The 19,831-nt window shown below is 36.8% G+C and overlaps 1 protein-coding gene across 1 annotated transcript; it reads right to left on the reverse strand.

Annotated features, from left to right (window-relative positions):
• Nucleotides 1-2,353: 2,353 nt before the first annotated feature.
• Nucleotides 2,354-19,831, reverse strand: LOC107748190 (uncharacterized). Its single transcript, XM_016562892.1, has 17 exons — nucleotides 19,783-19,831; nucleotides 19,673-19,699; nucleotides 16,997-17,401; nucleotides 15,982-16,371; nucleotides 15,816-15,887; nucleotides 15,181-15,573; nucleotides 14,621-15,022; nucleotides 14,454-14,543; nucleotides 7,193-7,573; nucleotides 7,042-7,122; nucleotides 5,483-5,608; nucleotides 5,208-5,392; nucleotides 4,646-4,803; nucleotides 3,881-4,126; nucleotides 3,509-3,671; nucleotides 3,206-3,308; nucleotides 2,354-2,457 (listed from the first exon to the last, which is right to left on the reverse strand). Exons 1-17 carry the CDS (start codon nucleotides 19,829-19,831, stop codon nucleotides 2,354-2,356), a joined length of 3,375 nt encoding a protein of 1,124 aa, XP_016418378.1.

Below are 19,831 nucleotides of genomic sequence, written 5' to 3' on the forward strand. Positions count from 1 at the left end.
CTAAGCAGGGTCGGGCCTGGTTAGTACTTGGATGGGAGACCGCCTGGGAATACCAGGTGCTGTAAGCTTTAGCGTTTTCTTCACTACTTATCTAATACACTGGCCTATAGAGTGTCTGATCTTTAACCTCCTGGGGTCGACGGTGGCGCCGGCGCCACCACGTGCATGTTTTACTGATAAGAGCAAAAAGAACTTTAAATGCTCGTTCATTTTTGTTTGTACACATAAGAGTAATACACCATTCGAATCTGTAAAGGGTCTACTTTTATTTGTGTACACTCACAATATCAACAAAACATTGTGCTTTTGCAAAATAAAGAAAATATACAGGGTGTGCTTTTAGCCGTCTCATTCTCCGCGCATATCTGTTTGAAACGCGTCACTAAAATGAACTGAAACTCAGCGAATATTTGACACACACACCTGAGAGATATATCTATAGAAAGCTTAACATGTCTACTTTTAAACGAAGTAAGTCATGACGAAAACAAATATTATGTGACAAAGTAATCAGTATGAAACCAACGCGATGTCAAGTCTTGGCCGTCGCCTTCATTATCGCTAATGTGACCATGCGCCGATCGCGCTTTTGATATTACAATCGTCCACGTGAGACGCGCGCATGTAAACGCCCACATCACAGCAAACACAGCAGCGACGTTTCCTCAAAGTTCATCTCGGTTACTTCGCTTCTGGAAGAAGACGCGCTGAGAGGAATAAGACAGAAAGAGCTTTGGATTTTCCTCAGAAGAACGCGCCGGTGTGATATTCAGTGGAGGATATAGTAAGTCTTTTTTTATTTGCCTACTTGCATTAGTTGCTATTGTGTTACTGTGACATAACTTGTACATATTTTACTAGTTACTTTTTCCAAACCATGATTCCTGACTAAATGTACAATCAAGTGAAACATTATGAAGATTCATTCACTGCATATATGTCTCACAACGCCAGGAAGTTTTTTTGTATGTTCTATAAAATAGACAGCAACGATATAAAAGTAATGTGAGTTATAATGTTAATATGTTGAATGTTTTATACTCGGTCATTGGTATTCGCGATCGTCTGATGTGTAAACGTAAAACTTTATTTTGGTGTATTGCATATTCAAATATTCATACAGCAAAATATTCTGGAGGCCATCAAATTTTAGTGAAAATCATCACTACACAGTGGCTGGCAACTTTTTTCAAAAATGCTGGCGGGGAAAATATAGACGATTTGAATTTTTTTTTTTTTCTTTTTTTGTAAAGACGTCTATGAAAAGAAACACATCAGCATTAAGAAAACTGCAGTAAAAAATTAAAACCTGAATGTTGCAGAAATACAGCTAACAATTCTGTAAACCACAAAAAAAATATTCCAAATGATTTTGCAGCATTCTAATGAAACTATCTGGGATGGATTTACAGGGGCTTTAGTAAGATGTAGGAATATTCAAGAAGAGTTTCAGAGGACTATTCAGACATCAACCTTTCTGAATATATATAGTCACACTGAATGCACTCTGTCCTACCGTCTCCTCATTTTCAGTTTCTCTTCACTTTCTTTTAGAACAAGAACAATACTTACATTTGTTAATCTAACCAGTGACTGAAACTAATCTTATCTTACCTTCAAAGAAAGCACAATTCAACCAGTGCGGAAACATTCTTCAAAACCTTCAGAATGGTGAATAGAATGGCAAGACTCTTCTCATGCATTTTATCATATAGCATCACTATGAACAATAAGCAAAATGACTGCAAAGAAAGATAATGCTATCATTGTTAATATTTTTCTTAGTTTTACTGAAAGGAAATGCCTATAAAAGGGGGGGGGGGGATAAGAAAACTCATTTTGCTTAACAATCATTTTTATTTATTTATTTATTAATTCATTTACCTTCTGGGGCATTCACACTGAATTATTATAATACCCCTATAATTTATGCCCCATAATAAATGCCAGAATATGAATATTATTAAACGTATAATTCTTAAAGAAAGAAATCATAATGTTATACTATCACAATATCACATTTCAGTTCTGGTATTTCTGACAATTAGCCTTTTATAGAAGAATTTCCATCAACTACTAAAAGTTTTAAATTTTAAAAAGGAACCGCAAAACAGAAATGACCCTATTATTATTTTTGAATTAAAGCAAATCTGATTCTGTTTGTTATTGCAGAACATCCTCTCAAGTAAAACAGAATGAATGTAGTATATAATAACTAATGTAAAAGGGTTAAATCATTATTTATGACACCACATAAAAAACACTAATGAAATAAAGAAATATTTAGAAACCCACCACAAGTGTAGCATCAGTTCCACATTAATAGACAACATGCATTTTTTGTGAAAATATACTAAAAGAGGGTCAGGACACTCATCAGAGGAACTAGTAGCAGCATCAGAGAACCACACAGACAAGAAGCCTCAGATACCTTCACTTGATCTGGGACCCACTTATCTGTGAACAGAGAATATAATGCAATGAAGTGAAATGCATTCAAGGAAGAAATCATTATAAATCTTTATTTACAAATGATTAAAGGGGTCATATGATGCGATTTAAATTTTTCCTTTCTCTTTGAAGTGATACAAGCTCTTGGTGCATAAAGAAGATCTGTAAAGTTGCAAAGACTAAAGTCTCAAATCCAAAGAGATATTCTTTATAAAAGTTAAGAGTCAACCACGCCTACCTAAAACGGCTCGTTCTAACCCCACATGTCTACGTCACGATGTGGGAAGATTTGCATAGCGCCGCCCAAATGTTCAAGCAAAGAAAGGCGTAACTTTTATTCTCGCTGTAAGTATTGTTGCAGCCGATCGGCTTTCACCGTGGACGAAGCGGAGTCCAGCCCGGGGTCGTCACATGTGGTTGCCGCAAGCCCGCCGCCCGCTCCTTTGTCGAATCCGCCGGCCGCACCGTTCTAAAGCCTGCCGCCACTCACTCAAGCCCGCCGTGTGACGCTGTGTGTTTCGTTGTGAAACTTTGTTTGGCCTTTAAGTTGTTAAGTTGTATTTACAACACTGTTCCAGAACACTTCAACCCAAAAATTCAGATGTGTGCAGCACATTTTATGGAGGACGTTTCCTGATCCTGGTAGAGTAGCCTACAATGCCGGCTGTTCTGACTCACAGACTGTAAGTACGTTTTCAATAATGTTATTTTTAGCAACATCATATGACCCCTTTAAAATAAATTAAATGTTCACCTGTATTGCCTTCAGACAACATCAGAGGACCAATGGATATGGAAGCACTGTCATGGAAGTCCAGAGACCTGCGCTTTCTCCAGTGATGTTCAGAGTTGCAGTCCTAAAAAAGAAAAACAGAAGAAAAAAAAGAAACAGGAGTGCACAAAGTCTCCAGCAGAGGGCAGCCAAAATAAGTAGTTTGGTCATTAAACCTCACCATCATGGACATTAAGGGTGATATTTCTCTGCTTATATTTAGTGTTTGATTAAAAATAATGTATCAATAGCAGACTCGTAAACCATTATAAGTTCTAAACTCACCATTGAGCAGCGATTGCTTGACAGAAGGCAAAGGTGAACAGCACAGTGCAGGTAAAGCTTCGTGGAGTTTGCAGTGAAGATGAACATCCTGAAGGAGAAACGGCTGGATGTCGAGATGCCGTTCTGCAGCAGCTCCACTGTGTCGTCATTTGGATTGGGACACCTGAGAATAGCAATTATGACAATCAACAAATCAAATGCTTTCATTCAGTTCAAAAGTGATTCTGTAAATCTTTACACATTTGTATTCCAGGTATAAAACATGGGATCTTGTGCTTTAGTTCTAAAATACTGAAAGTCACAATTCTGAGGCAATGCTAAAAGTTACAGTTACAGTTAAGTCTGAGCTTTAGGGATTATAAATAGTTTTACTCTGTGACGATGAGATCCCAGCGGAGACTGTAATCAGGATCATTCACAGGTGTAGCCCAACACGTGTCCATAACTGAGGCAAACTGACGGCTGTCAACCCCCTCAACATGAACTTCCACATTCATCTTCTGGTCGAGCTCTGCATCCACTTTACCAGTGAAGGGCCGGGTAAACTCATCATCCTCATATGGAGTCATCCGAACATGATATCTGCCTTCACCAGCGGGGAGCGTCTTGTGCACAATGCTGTTGAAATAATGGACAGATCGGTTTTAAAATGACTGTGTCATTGGTAAAATATATATTCTTTGTTAAAAAAAATAACACATTTACTTTTTATACATTTATTTTTCGGCTTAAACGATTAGATCACACAAAAACTCCCATCATTATTCACTGAAAATTTTGATATCCACAATATTTTCTTTGGTGCGTTCATGACAGCTCATTAGAGAAGTAGTGATGTCCGAATTGGAAGCAATTTGTTTTCTGATCTTTTTGTCAGAATGATTCATTCGTATACGTAATATAGACCATTTTAGAAATGCATTTCTGGTGGTAGTTTTTTTTCTTTTCTTTTTGAAGCTTGAAAGTCCTCATGATGATTAACTGCATTGAAAAATGTGACTAGTAAAATTCCACAGAGCAAATAAAGCCATGAGAGTTTAAACAACATGATGAGAAAAATTCCATGTTGGTAAACTACTTCTTTAATAAAAGTAAATAAAAGTACAGCTGAAATCAGAACTTGTATTTGACTCGCACCTCTCCAGTGGGTTGATTTCCGCATTCATGGAAAGTGTTTGTGTTTGAGGATAAACACAGCTGAAAGAAAGCTTAAGGATTTTCTCTCTGCTGATGAGACCTTCTGACCTCGGTGTCCCCAGAATAAAGTTACTGTAGATGAAATGGGTGCCGTTGGCCTGTGGACAACATATACAACATATATTTTTTGGAATTTTGCTCAAATTGAATTTGTATTTCAAATTAGAAACACACACAAAAAAACAGTCAAGTGAAATAATGGTAGATTACATATTATTGGTGGAGAATGCAGGCACCAGTTCCAGTCTTGTTGTGGTGTGGTCTTGTGAACCCTTCCACTGAATCTCTTTGAGACTTTGAGTAGTCTTTAGGGTGGTCTGTTTGGGCCCTCCAAAGAATCAATCAGTAACCAAAGAAAGGGCCCAAACTATCCTCCCTAGATATTCTCAAAGTCTCAGAGAGATTCTCCAATTGTTTAAATCCAAATCCAACTGCTGATTTAATCAGGCACTACAAATGTTTGGATGGTGTATTTGAATAGATAATACATATTTAATCATACCACAAGATTTGTACCACAGATGAGTTCATCGTTATCAAAATGGAATTCCACTTTGCCATTCCGGACCATTCCTTTGCAGCTGGGATCATTGAGGTGTAAGACATCAGCTGGAAAACCAGCCTCAAAGAGCTGACAGCGAGACACAGACATGGAGCCAGAGCTGCTTTCACAGGTTTCTGAGAAATCTGACAGAAAAAAAGCCAATATAATTAATGACTGAATTATTATTATTATATATATATTTTTTTTGCATTTTGTTGTGGAATGTTACCAACCAAAAGAGTCATGATGTTGTCGTCGTCTGTGATGGTTCTTTTCACACAAACAGCCATAAACACCATTTTTCATCCCACATCTTTCATCCTCAGAGCAGCTGAGTTCAGAGCAGGGATTTCTATTACCTAGAAGAAGAAGCTGTTTTGTAAAACAGTGTCTGCTAAATGCAAAAAACGTAAATGTAAACATAAGCACTGATTAGTAACCCACAGTAACCAATTCTACACTTTACATATTACCCCACCAACAGAAAGAAATTTTATTATAACTTAATGTTGCAGATACAAGCTGTTACATTACCATATATCCTTATACTAAACATTCTGGGCCCTTGACTGATTATTGCTCTTGGTCTCAAGTTAATTAATTTAATTTAATTTACATTTTTTCTAGTGAATTAAATTAATCTTTTAAAGGGTTAGTTCACCCAAAAATGAAAATTAGCCTGTGTTTTACTCAACCTCAAAACATCCTAGGTGTATAGGACTTTCTTCTTTTAGACGAATCCAGTCGGAGTTATATTAAAAATTGTCCTGGCCCCTCCAAGCATTATCATTGCAGTAGGCGGGTGCTTTTGTACAACAGTCCACAAGACGTGAAATAAAGTGTGTGCATCCGTGAAAAAACGTGCCTCACACGGCTCCAGGGGTGAATAAAGGCCTCCTGTAGCGAATCCATGCATTTTTGTAAGAAAAATATCCATATTTCAAATGTAATAAACACTTTTCTCTCACTTCATCTATCTGTCGTACGCGGAAGCCATTCCGGCGGATGACGTAGGACGTCGGCGTAGCGTGATTAGTGACGAACACGGAGAGAGAACAAAATAAAACGCCGGTAACGAATTTTAAAGCACAAAACAAGGATTTGTAAAGAAAAATGTCGGAGGATTTCAATATAAGCCAAGAGGAGACTTGTTTTCCTTTGCTAAAGTAAGGAAACTTTGCTTCTTTTGCTCCTGTAAACACACTCGTGAGACTAGCACATCTCAGAGGCACGCGCGCGTGCGACGCATACGTCCTACGTCATCTGCCGGAACGACTTCCGCATACGACAGATAGATGAAGTGAGAGAAAAGTGTTTATTATGTTAGAAATATGGATGTTTTTCTTACAAAAACGCATGGATTCACTACAGGAGGCCGTTATTCACCCCCCAGAGCAGTGTAAGGCACGTTTTATTTTGGATGCGCGTGCTTTATTTGACGTCTTGTGGACTGTTGCACAAAAGCACCTGCCCACTGCAATGAAAACGCTTGGAGGGGCCAGGAAAATTTTGAATATAACTCAGATTGGACTCGTCTAAAAGAAGAAAGTCCTATACACCTAGGATGCCTCAAGCGTGAGTACATCACAGGCTAATTTTCATTTTTGGGTGAACTAACCCTTTAAGCATTTATAATCAATTCCCCCTTAAGGTCCACTGATAATATTAGTCAAGGTGTTTGGCATGGTGATCTGTGTTAAATTCTTTACATATGTAATAACACATAACATGGATCTGATTTGCTCACATAAAACAAAAATCCTCCAGATTGTTATACAACACATTGTATTACCAGTTGTTGTGGTTTCTGCTGTAGTTTCTGTGGTTGTCTCTGGCATTACAGTAGTAGAGGTAGTGTTCATGTTCCTTGCATCTGAAAAAACAATATTACATGAAAACAATGATCTATTACATAAACAGAGGGCACATGTAAATGTATTTACCTGCACAGTATGCCAAACTGCAAGTAGTTGGACTCACAAACTCATAGACATAATAATCTCCTGGACAGGCTTTGACTTTAATGGGATTGGACAGAAAAGCACAGCAGTCATTGTTCCAGTGACCGCAGACATCTCGAGTGACCACTCCATCCTCAACTGTTGGATGTCCTCCGTTCAGCCACAGTGGAGCATGAGTGCCACAACTATACTCCTCAACACATGTGTCTGGCATCTGAATGCTCTGTCCCTGAATGAAGAGACGGTACCAGCCATTCCAGCTGACCCAAGTGTCACACATTATTTGAGAGGAATGTTGATTGTTGGTGGATCTCCATGGATCGTCAAGGACATTGTAGTTGTAGCAGGGGTCAACAGGGGGAGCTGTTGTTATGGAAATATGAGAAAAATGCATGTTAAATGGTGTTACTTATTTGTAGTTGTAGTAGTTGTGGTATGGAATTGCAATACAGAACTCTTTACTTAAAATCCCAGTTACATATGTTTTAAAAGTACACTATAAAATTATATAAATGTATGAAAAGCTATCAAATTCCTGTCTTTTCTTTGTATTAATTCTGTCTAATGTGATTTTTACTTATCTTTTCTGAGTAAATTAATTTCACTATTAATTGTTCTACACCCTTATGTAATGGGTCAAAACAAATAAATAAATATCATCGAGGACAGAGGCAAGGCCAATAGGGCAATTGATGTTGAAAAGACATCAAAATTTGTTTGGTGTTAAAAAAAATTAAAATAATTTAAAGTAAAAAAATTGGTGTTTTGCCCTCAACATTTAAACAGGCTCGTATAACCCCACTTCTTAAGAAACCCACTCTTAACCCAACTCTTTTAGAGAACTACAGACCAGTTTCCCTTCTACATTTCATTGCAAAAACACTTGAACGAGTTGTGGTCAACCAAGTCTCAGCCTTTCTCACACAGAACAACCTCCTGGACAGCAACCAATCTGGCTTCAGAAATGGACATTCGACCGAGACTGCCTTGCTCTCAGTTGTTGAAGCCCTAAGACTGGCAAGAGCGGCTTCCAAATCTTCTATACTCATTTTGCTGGATCTGTCTGCTGTTTTACTAAATGTAATGTAATGTATTGTAATGTAAATGTCAATTGCCATCAAAATTGACATTTAAAAACAGGTCAAATATGCAAGTCCAAGTCCAAAGTCCAAATCCTGACATCAAAAACTTGGAATGACAGATTTTATATAAATTGAATGTCAAATATTTTGGCCCACATATACATTAAACCAATTTCAGTGTGGGATTAACTTCTTATTTTCACCCAATTACCACTGGAAGAAATTGCTGTCCAAACTGAATTTTAAATGATGTTACAGCATCATCATCAATGACAAATATTTGATGTAAAATTTATATCAAGGTGCCCGCTGGGAAACGCCTTGTGTAGAGATACAGTTATGTTACAATGGCCATGTTGTCACGTTCCGCTACTGTGAGGGAGCGCGGAGCGAGGAACGAGGAGACGTGGAAGATACTTTGAACAAAGAGACGTTAATGAAATCCATGGAACAAGGAAGACACATGTAATGGGGAAAGAAGACCTTCAATACCGGACGACAAACTCAGAATAGGAAACACTTTAAATACACATGACATGACGAGGGGATGATGAGAAACACCTGGGAGCAATAACATAATTGCACATGAGGGAAAACTGGGTCATGGAAAGCACGTGGGGGAGGAAAACACAAAACACAGGACTGACACATGTCTCTTTTCAAATGTAATACGAGTAGACCTATTTAAGTGTCTTTCTATGGAAGTATTATTTTATGTACCATATCTCAATAGACAAATAATATTGTCTCTTCGTTTTAACTGGACCGAAATATATGCAGTCATGTCTGACAACTTGACAAATAATTTCTGAAATTACGATATATTAATAAGTATGAAGGTATTTTGGAGATGACCGATTTCTTTGGAAACTGATTAAACTTGTTTTAGCCTTTATTATAATTTATGAAACTATAATGCATGTTATGCAAAGTTAATCTATTTCAACCATTTACACAGATTTTAAACTACTAAAATAATTTGTCTTGTGCCTCACAACATTAGTATTACGTCCTTCATCTCTCAATAGAAATCTCAATAGATTTCTTATCCTGTGGTTCCCTCTAGTGGACAACATTAGTACAACACATTGTAGTCCATCGGCCATTTTGAGTTGGCAAAAATTCTTTTTTGATCTCCTCTTAAACCACTTGACTGATTCATAAGACATTTTGCATGTAGCATCTATAGACATTAATGACAAAAAGTTATCAAAATAATTTAAATTAGTCAAACCATTTAGATTATATACGCCAATATATTTAGTAACCATTTCTCCATGCACTTATTAAACTATATCTACTAAATCATTTGATGAATCCAAATTCCTTTAATAACTTTTTGTCATGAGGGTCTCTAGATGATACAAATTTGGTGTTAATTGGACAAATGGTCTAGGACGAGTTTGAAAAAGTAGATTTATAAAACAGCTCAAAATGGTGGAATAATTTTATGCATGGCAAAAATCAGATATATACGTTTTGTTCAGCTTGACGCAGAGAATCAGGGGAATTTTTTTTTATTGTAACCTGTATAGGTGTGGAGATACGAGCAAAAACATAAAAGTACTTATTATAGCGCCACCTATGGTCTGATCGGGGTGTGTGTGTGTGTGCACCTGAGTAGAGGGAAAAATTTGGGACCATCCTGCCAAATTTGGTGTTTCTACGACTTACGGTTTTGGCTGGCCAGACACTTTTAGGACAGAAGAAGAAGAAGAAGAAGAAGAAGGAAATCAGTACGAAAACAATAGGGTTCCGGCACCTTCGGTGTGTGGACCCCTAATAAATAATTGTGAGGGTTAGTTAAAACAATACTTTACCAGTGGTTGTGATTGGTGGAGTAATGGATTCGATGGATGAAATTGTCTCTATTGTTGTCGACACTGTTGTGACTGACTGACTTGTGGCGTCTGGTATTAAGAACATTTTTGTCAACAACATTTTCAAACAAAATCCAAAAAAAGACTAAATGCAACTAAATGCTCACCTGCACAGTAGGCTCCGCAAAAATAAGGCTTGACAAACTCATAAACGTAGTAATTTCCAGGGCAGGCTTTGACTCGTATAGGGTGGGATGTGTAAGTACAGCAGCCATTCCATGAAGAAACACAGACCTGACGGGTGACCACTCCATCTTCCTGGTTGTGGTTGTCCCTGACATGACAGTAGACAGTAAAAAAACAATATTACATAAAAATAATGATCTCTTACATAAACAAAGGGCACATGAATATATACCTGCACAGTATGCCAAATGGCAGGCGGTCGGGCTCACAAACTCATAGACATAATAATCTCCTGGACAGGCTTTGACTTTAATGGGATTGGATTGGAAATAGCAGCAGTTATTGCTCCAGTGACCGCAGACATCTCGAGTGACCACTCCATCCTCAACTGTTGGATGTCCTCTCTTCAGCCACAGTGGAGCATGAGTGCCACAACTCAACTCTTCAACACATGTGTCTGGCATCTGAACGCTCTGACCCTGAATGAAGAGATGGTACCAGCCATTCCAGCTGACCCAAGTGTCACACAATATTTGAGAGGAATGTTGATTTTTGGTGGATCTCCATAGATCATCCAGGACATTGTAGTTGTAGCAGGGATCAATAGGGGGAGCTGTTGATATGGAAACAGAAAAAAAATCATTATGTTGACAGATGTTGCATATTTCTTTGTAGTTGTAGTAGTTGTGGTATGGAATTATTACCACTAGAGCACTCTTTACTTCCCAGTTACATTTGTTTTAAGTGCATTTTGTGTTTTGTTTTTATTGTTTTTTTTTTAGCCAAATGATCAATGAAAGTACACTACAGAAGTTTGAAAATGTTTTAAAGTCTATCAAATTCTTCTCCAACTCTTTTACGTTTTTACCGTTGATCTTTCCTTCTCATTTGTATTATATACTCACTCTGTGAGCTGTATTATCTCTGTCTAATGCAAATTTTACTTTTACTGGGAAAATGAATTTGAATATTATGAATTGTTCTACACTCTTATGTAATGGGTCAAAACAAATAAATAAATATCATTGAGGACAGAGGCAAGGCCCATAGGGCAATTGATGTTGAAAAGACATCAAATTTTGTTTGGTGTTAAAAATAAAAATAATAATAATTAAAAGTTAAAAAATTGGTGTATTGCCCTCAACATTTAAACAGGCTCGTATAACCCCACTTCTTAAGAAACCCACTCTTAACCCAACTCTTTTAGAGAACTACAGACCAGTTTCCCTTCTACATTTCATTGCAAAAACACTTGAACGAGATGTGGTCAACCAAGTCTCTGCCTTTTTCTCACAGAACAACCTCCTGGACAGCAACCAATCTGGCTTCAGAAGTGGACATTCGACCGAGACTGCCTTGCTCTCAGTTGTTGAAGCCCTAAGACTGGCAAGAGCAGCTTCCAAATCTTCTATACTTATCTTGCTGGATCTGTCTGCTGCTTTTGATACGGTGAACAACCAGATTCTCCTGTCAACCCTATTGGAAAATGATATCTCAGGAATCGCACACCAGTGGGTTGAGTCTTACCTCTCAGATAGGTCCAATCGCAACATCTAGCTACTGGGGTGCCTCAGGGCTCAGTTCTTGGACCATTTCTCTTCTCTGTCTACATGGCATCACTAGGTTCTGTCATTCAGAAACATGGCTTTTCATATCACTGCTATACTGATGACACTCTACTCTACCTCTCATTCCATCCCGATGATCCGACGATAGCTGCTCGCATCTCAGCATGTCTAACAGACATTTCTTGCTGGATGAAGGACCATTCAATTGAATTCAATTCAAGTTTATTTGTATAGCGCTTTTCACGATACAAATCGTTGCAAAGCAACTTTACAGAAAATTAAGTTTCTACAATACCATCTCAAAGAGGCACAAAATCACAAAATCACTCACGGACCTTTTCATTAACTGTTCCCTCCTGGTGTAATGACCTGCCCAACTCAATCCAAGCAGCTGAATCCTTAGCCATCTTCAAGAAACCACTAAAAACACATCTGTTCCATCTTTATTTAAACCTCTAACTCTAGCACTTTCTATTCTAATTTAATTCTACTTTATCTTTTTTTATTAAAAAAACAACAACACTAGCTTTCTATTTTTTTCAATTCTGTCTACTTGTTTTTCTTTGTGTATATATATATATATATATATATATATATATACACATACCTTGCTACGTGTACTGTGTTTGGCTAACTTAGACTTGTTAGACTTGTCATTTGCACTTATATATTGTTGCTCTTTTGTTAGTTTTGATTGCATCTATTGTCCTCTTTTGTAAGTCACTTTGGATGAAAGCGTCTGCTAAATGACTAAATGTAATGTAATGTATTGTAATGTAAATGTCAATTGCCATCAAAATTGACATTTAAAAACAGGTCAAATATGCAAGTCCAAGTCCAAAGTCCAAATCCTGACATCAAAAACTTGGAATGACAGATTTTATGTAAATTGAATGTCAAATATTTTGGCCCACGTATACATTAAACCAATTTCAGTGTGGGATTAACTTCTTATTTTCATCCAATTACCACTGGAAGAAATTGCTGTCCAAACTGAATTTAAAATGATGTTACAGCATCATCATCAATGACAAACATTTGATGTAAAATTGATATCAAGGTGCCCGCTGGGAAACGTCTTGTGTAGAGATACAGTTATGTTACAATGGCCATGTTGTCACGTTCCGCTACTGTGAGGGAGCGCAGAGCGAGGAACGAGGAGACGTGGAAGATACTTTGAACAAAGAGACGTTAATGACATCCATGGAACAAGGAACACACACGTAATGGGGAAAGAAGACATTCAATACCAGACGAAAAAAACTCAGAATAGGAAACACTTTAAATACACATGACATGACGAGGGGATGATGAGAAACACCTGGGAGCAATAACATAATTGCACATGAGGGAAAACTGGGTCATGGAAAGCACGTGGGGGAGGAAAACACAAAACACGGAACACAGGACTGACACATGACTCTTTTCAAATGTAATACGAGTAGACCTATTTAAGTGTCTTTCTATGGAAGTATTATTTTATGTACCATATCTCAATAGACAAATAATATTGTATCTTCATTTTAACTGGACCGAAATAAATGCAGTCATGTCTGACAACTTGACAAATAATTTCTGAAATTACGATATATTAATAAGTATGAAGGTATTTTGGAGATGACCGATTTCTTTGGAAACTGATTAAACTTGTTTTAGCCTTTATTATAATTTATGAAACTATAATGCATGTTATGCAAAGTTAATCTATTTCAACCATTTACACAGATTTTAAACTACTAAAATAATTTGTCTTGTGCCTCACAACATTAGTATTACGTCCTTCATCTCTCAATAGAAATCTCAATAGATTTCTTATCCTGTGGTTCCCTCTAGTGGACAACATTAGTACAACACATTGTAGTCCATCGGCCATTTTGAGTTGGCAAAAATTCTTTTTTGATCTCCTCTTAAACCACTTGACTGATTCATAAGAAATTTTGCATGTAGCATCTATAGACACTAATGACAAAAAGTTATCAAAATAATTTTAATTAGTCAAACCATTTAGATTATATACGCCAATATATTTAGTAACCATTTCTCCATGCACTTATTAAACTATATCTACTAAATCATTTGATGAATCCAAATTCCTTTAATAACTTTTTGTCATGAGGGTCTCTAGATGATACAAATTTGGTGTTAAGTGGACAAATGGTCTAGGACGAGTTTGAAAAAGTAGATTTATAAAACAGCTCAAAATGGTGGAATAATTTTATGCATGGCAAAAATCAGATATATAAGTTTTGTTCAGCTTGACGCAGAGAATCAGGGGAATTTTTTTTTATTGTAACCTGTATAGGTGTGGAGATACGAGCAAAAACATAAAAGTACTTATTATAGCGCCACCTATGGTCTGATCGGGGTGTGTGTGTGTGTGCACCTGAGTAGAGGGAAAAATTTGGGACCATCCTGCCAAATTTGGTGTTTCTACGACTTACGGTTTTGGCTGGCCAGACACTTTTAGGACAGAAGAAGAAGAAGAAGAAGAAGAAGAAAATCAGTACGAAAACAATAGGATTCCGGCGCCTTCAGTGTGTGGACCCCTAATAAATAATTGTGAGGGTTAGTCAAAACAATACTTTACCAGTGGTTGTGATTGGTGGAGTAATGGATTCGATGGATGAAATTGTCTCTATTGTTGTCGACACTGTTGTGATTGACTGACTTGTGGCGTCTGGTATTAAGAACATTTTTGTCAACAACATTTTCAAACAAAATCCAAAAAAAGACTAAATGCAACTAAATGCTCACCTGCACAGTAGGCTCCGCAAAAATAAGGCTTGACAAACTCATAAACGTAGTAATTTCCAGGGCAGGCTTTGACTCGTATAGGGTGGGATGTGTAAGTACAGCAGCCATTCCATGAAGAAACACAGACCTGACGGGTGACCACTCCATCTTCCAGCTGTGGATGAGATCCGTTGAGCCACAGTGGCTCATAAGTGCCACACATGTACTGATTAACACATGATTCTGGCATCTGAGCATTTTGACCATTGTAGAACAGCCTGTACCAGCCATTCCACTCCACATTATAATCACACATGCCATAGTAGTAATAGTTGTTATAGTAATAGTTGTCAGTGGCTCTCCAAGGCTCGTCCAGACTGGTGTAGTTGTAGCAGGGATCAACGCTTGGGGTGGTGAAAGGCACTATTATGAAGTAATAACAATAATTCATTACATACTGAAGATTAAATATGGCCAAGTCTAAAATAATAGTTAATAGGCCTGCATAGTCAGTTGTCATTCGAAAGTCTACAACACAATTCATGATAAGCATGTCAAGTATAAAGAATAAATAAACATACCTGCACAATATACAGGAGCTGGGATTGAGACTGTTGGTCTGGTAAATCTGTAGACATAATAATCTCCAGGACAAGCTTTGACTTGGATTGGTTCAGATCTGTAGTAACTGCACAGGTCATAGCGAGAGCCGTAAATTTCACGAGTAACAACTCCATCTTCTAGCTGAGGATGAGATCCACCAAGCCACAGAGAACTAAAACCTCCACATGACATGTAGGATATACACCACTCAGGCATCTGAGCACTTGATTCATTAATGAAGAGTCGATACCAGCCATCCCATTCTACACGTGTGTCATCATGTCCATTTATATAGCCATACCAATACCAGTAATTGAATGTGCTTCTCCAGTGGTTGTCGAGTGTGTTGTAGTTATTGCATGGGTCATAATCTGTGTTAGTGTGAGATCATGAGATCAAACAAGGAACATAATAATAATTATGAGATACCACAAACATTTGTACTGTGCATTACACGAAATAGTGATGTTACAAGTTAATTTGCATGAAAGGTGTGACTTTAAAGCTTAGAATCACTGGGAGAGAAAAACTAATTACTATTATTATTATTATTTTTAAATATTATTACTACTACTACTACTACTACTATTGTTATATACTGTATACAACTTACTAAAAGTGATGCTGGATCCAGTGATTATATCTGGACTCGAAGTGGAAACCACCTGTGAAATAGTGCTGACATCTTATATAAATAAATAAATAAAATAAAACAAATTAGTCCATAATGAAATAATTTTAAAATGTGTAAAATATTTGTGAAAAAAAAATCATGGTACCTGTACAGTATCCTGAACACCAGATTTGTGGATTCACAAGTTCATAGACATAGTAATTGCCTGGACACGCTTTCACTCTGATGGGGTTTGTCTTGTATTCACAGCAGCTGCCCCAATAAGACCCTGCACAGACCTCTCTGATCACCACTCCATCCTCTATCTCAGGGTGAGGATCATTGAGCCACAGATTATAGTATGTGTTACAGCTGTATGAACTAACACAGGTCTCTGACATCTGGATGTTCATTCCATAGTAGAAAGGCCGATACCAGCCATTCCAGGAGAAAGATTCATCACAAATCCAGTCTCCACTTTCATTGGTGGCTCTCCAGGGACGGTCCAGATACTGATAGTTGTAGCACGGATCACTGCTGATGCTTTGGAAAGCAACTGACATGAAGTTTCCAAAAGTACTGTTAAAATACTGTATGTGTATTAAAGAAGTTTAGACTATTACATCGTAAAACACAATGATGGGAAAACATAACTTCATGATTTTGAGCAATTATATTTTAACCAGTGTTGTGCAGTCAGGCCCATAAATGGGGCAAGAAGGGGTTTGCACATTCAAGATCAAACATTATTTAGCTAAAACTTCTAATCAGCTCTGAAGCAACTAAAACGCTATGCAAATAAGAAAACATTTACAGGCAATGAATGGACATTAAATAAGCTCAAAATGACTGTGTGGTAATATTACATCATGCATTATAATATACATGATGCATATTAAATGTTAAATGGTTGGTTTAAAATGGTGAGATTTGAGAAATTGGGTTAAAACAAACATGAGCATTTGGTGCTCATATGGTGGGTGTGGGGAAACGTACAGAATGGTTAATGGACTGCACACCTGCACAAGTCTAACTGGTTAAAACATATTTAATTTCATTAAGATGTATGTTAAATTATATTAATAATTTTTAAATAATAGAGCATTTACTCTTGATACTGACATAAAAAAAAAAAAAAATCATTACAAAAAATTCTCAGAGAAAATAAGTAAAAATTGCACCTGCACAATATGAAGGCATGTAGATCGACACATCTGGCTTGACAAGTTTATAGACATAGTAATCTCCTGGACAGGCTTTGACTTGGATGGATGTAGATCTGTAGTCGTCACACTGGCTAGACCATATATAACTTCCTAAAACTTCACGGGTCACCACTCCATCCTCAACTCTTGGATGAGAACCGCTGAGATACAGTCCAGTTTCACCACCACATCCCATATAACTCACACACCACTCAGACATCTGGGCACTTTCTCCATTCAAATACAGCCGATACCATCGACTCCATTCAACATGGGTGTCATCATGTCCATTGTACTGATATGGGCTTTGCCGTATGTCTCTCCAGTATTCATCAAGAGTGCTATAGTCATAGCATGGATCAGAGCTGGACATTGTAGTTTCTATGCTGTATAGTGCTATATATGTATTTGATTTAGAAAAAACAACAACAAAAGTACATTACAGTATGTTATCTAACAACTGTCTGAAGGAGAAGAAAGTTGGACGGTAAACTGAAGATGGATGAGACTGACTAACAATGCATGCTTTATACACCTTTCTCACTAATAAAGTAAGAGTTACCACAGTGTTTTCTAGGAACTGTATTTATATCTGTTTCCTCTGATTTGAATGATATGGGCATAGGTCCGAAGGTCTCAATTATTTGTATGCATATTGTTGGCATGATATAAACTTCTGAGTAAACCTCTAAAACATGTAAGGCATGTAATTTCACACTTGGACAAAGAAGGTATGCATTTCCTTAAACATCTTTGGCTCTTTCTAGTTAATGCTAAATAGGATTAAAACAGTACATTAGTATAATACTAATATCTGTTTTAGGATTAATACAGCAGTGCTTGTTTCTGTTTGTACAGGAAATATTTCATTTCTAAAAGTACTAAAGCAACTTTGAATAAAAGCATCTACTTAAAAATGATGAAGTAAAAACCAGTGTTGGGAAGGTTACTTTGGAAATGTAATAGGTTACAGATTACAAGTTACCCTATTCAAGTAAGTAGTGTAACTATTCCAATTACTTTGTTAAAGTAATGTAACTGATTACATTTGATTACTTTATGATTACTTTTCTAAATTTGTAATGTTTTCAACTGTTAATCATTTTCAAACATGTAAATCAGGCACGGTTAACCTCACACTAGAACTCAACACTGATTACTGTCAGACTTTCGAAATAGTTCATCACTTGAATTAAGATTATAATAATTTAATTTTAAAGCACAGCCACCACAAAATCAGACTTTAGTGCCTCTTTTTACTTTGAGATCATTCTGAGGTTAAATACAGATTTAAAACCATAACAAGAAATAGTTTAGTAGCTATGATACTGTTTTTGAAATCAAATCTTTGCATAGCTTTGACAGGAAACACAGGCATCTAACAGTTAATCTTAAAAAAGCATATACATAAACCCAAATAAGAAATAAAACAGTTATCGTATAAACGTGTCTTATTCTGTGTCCTAAGCTCCTAAAACATTGGTGTCTCATATTTTAGAGCAGTCACTGCAATTTATGAAAGAAATCAATTAAATCTGTATGTGGGTGTGTGGCAAAAAATCCAGATGTAACCCCCTTTGTAATCATTAACATTTTCATAAGCAACTGTAATTTAATTACACATTTTTTTCTCAGTAACTGTAACTGATTACAATTCATTTTTTTTATAATTAAATTACGTAATTTAGTTACATGTAACTAGTTACTACCCAACACTGGTAAAAACAAGGAATCATTTTAACCCTCTTTTGAAACCACCAAACATGTCTATTTAAAAGTACTGCAGCAAATGTATGTTTGCTGGAAAATAATGTAATCTATCATTCTCTGGTCTAAGTCCTGCTGTTCCTGCTCTGTCCAGCAGGTGAAGTCTGGTGTTACTGTTCTGCTGTCTATCATGGATCATCCCACCTGTTACTCCACCCATTTCACCTGTTCATCATTACCATCTTATTATCTACATGCATATAACCAGCTTTCTTCAATCACTCTCAATCAGATCCTTCCAGTCTTCTTAGGTTGTTGGTTCCCGATAGCAACATCAAAGCATATCTGTTAAAGGTCTTAATTCCACCTGAGGTCTGAATGATTTTTAACAGCATCTGTATTGACATTTGAGCCTGTTCAGCCTGTTTCTGCCTCTTTTTTATTTTATTTTGAGATTTAATGTAAATTACAAGAAATAAGGTCACAGCTGTGAGAATTAAACTATAAAACAATTAGATTTTTTTTTTTTATTGTGGAAAAAGGCAGTTTGACGTTATTAATTGGTTTATTTTGCTACATTGACTGACTGACACTTGCTGCTACTGCTGTTGATGAGCCTGACAGGCACTAAACCCGATGTTGATGTCTGCTTCTGCCAGTTTTAGCCCCATCATGCCATTTTAATTGTTCCTCATTAATGTGGAAACTAATTAAATACTAGGCTACTTTATGCTCTTTACAGACTCAACACATCTAAATTGTGTATACACTGGGAATTCTGAATAAATAGAATTTAGAATTATAGAATTTCAACCCAGCTTATTTTGGAGTCTGCAGTCAATATAAGAATATATTCCTACACATCCTTCATTTCTACATTTGTAATGGAAAGCAAAGGATGGAAAGGGGAAGAAGTAAAGGAGTGAAAGAATGATCGTACTGTACCTGATGTTTGTCCACTGGTTATTTCACCTGTTAAATAAACAAAATATACATTAGGATTTGATATTGGCAAATGATTTTGTCATTTTAAATACAGATTGTAAAACACTCACCATTAATCAGCAGCAGTAGTGACACACACAGTGAGATCAGAAACCTCAT

Source organism: Sinocyclocheilus rhinocerous, unplaced genomic scaffold, assembly GCF_001515625.1.
Source record: "Sinocyclocheilus rhinocerous isolate Xijiao unplaced genomic scaffold, SAMN03320098_v1.1 scaffold522, whole genome shotgun sequence".
Lineage (NCBI taxonomy): Eukaryota > Metazoa > Chordata > Actinopteri > Cypriniformes > Cyprinidae > Sinocyclocheilus > Sinocyclocheilus rhinocerous.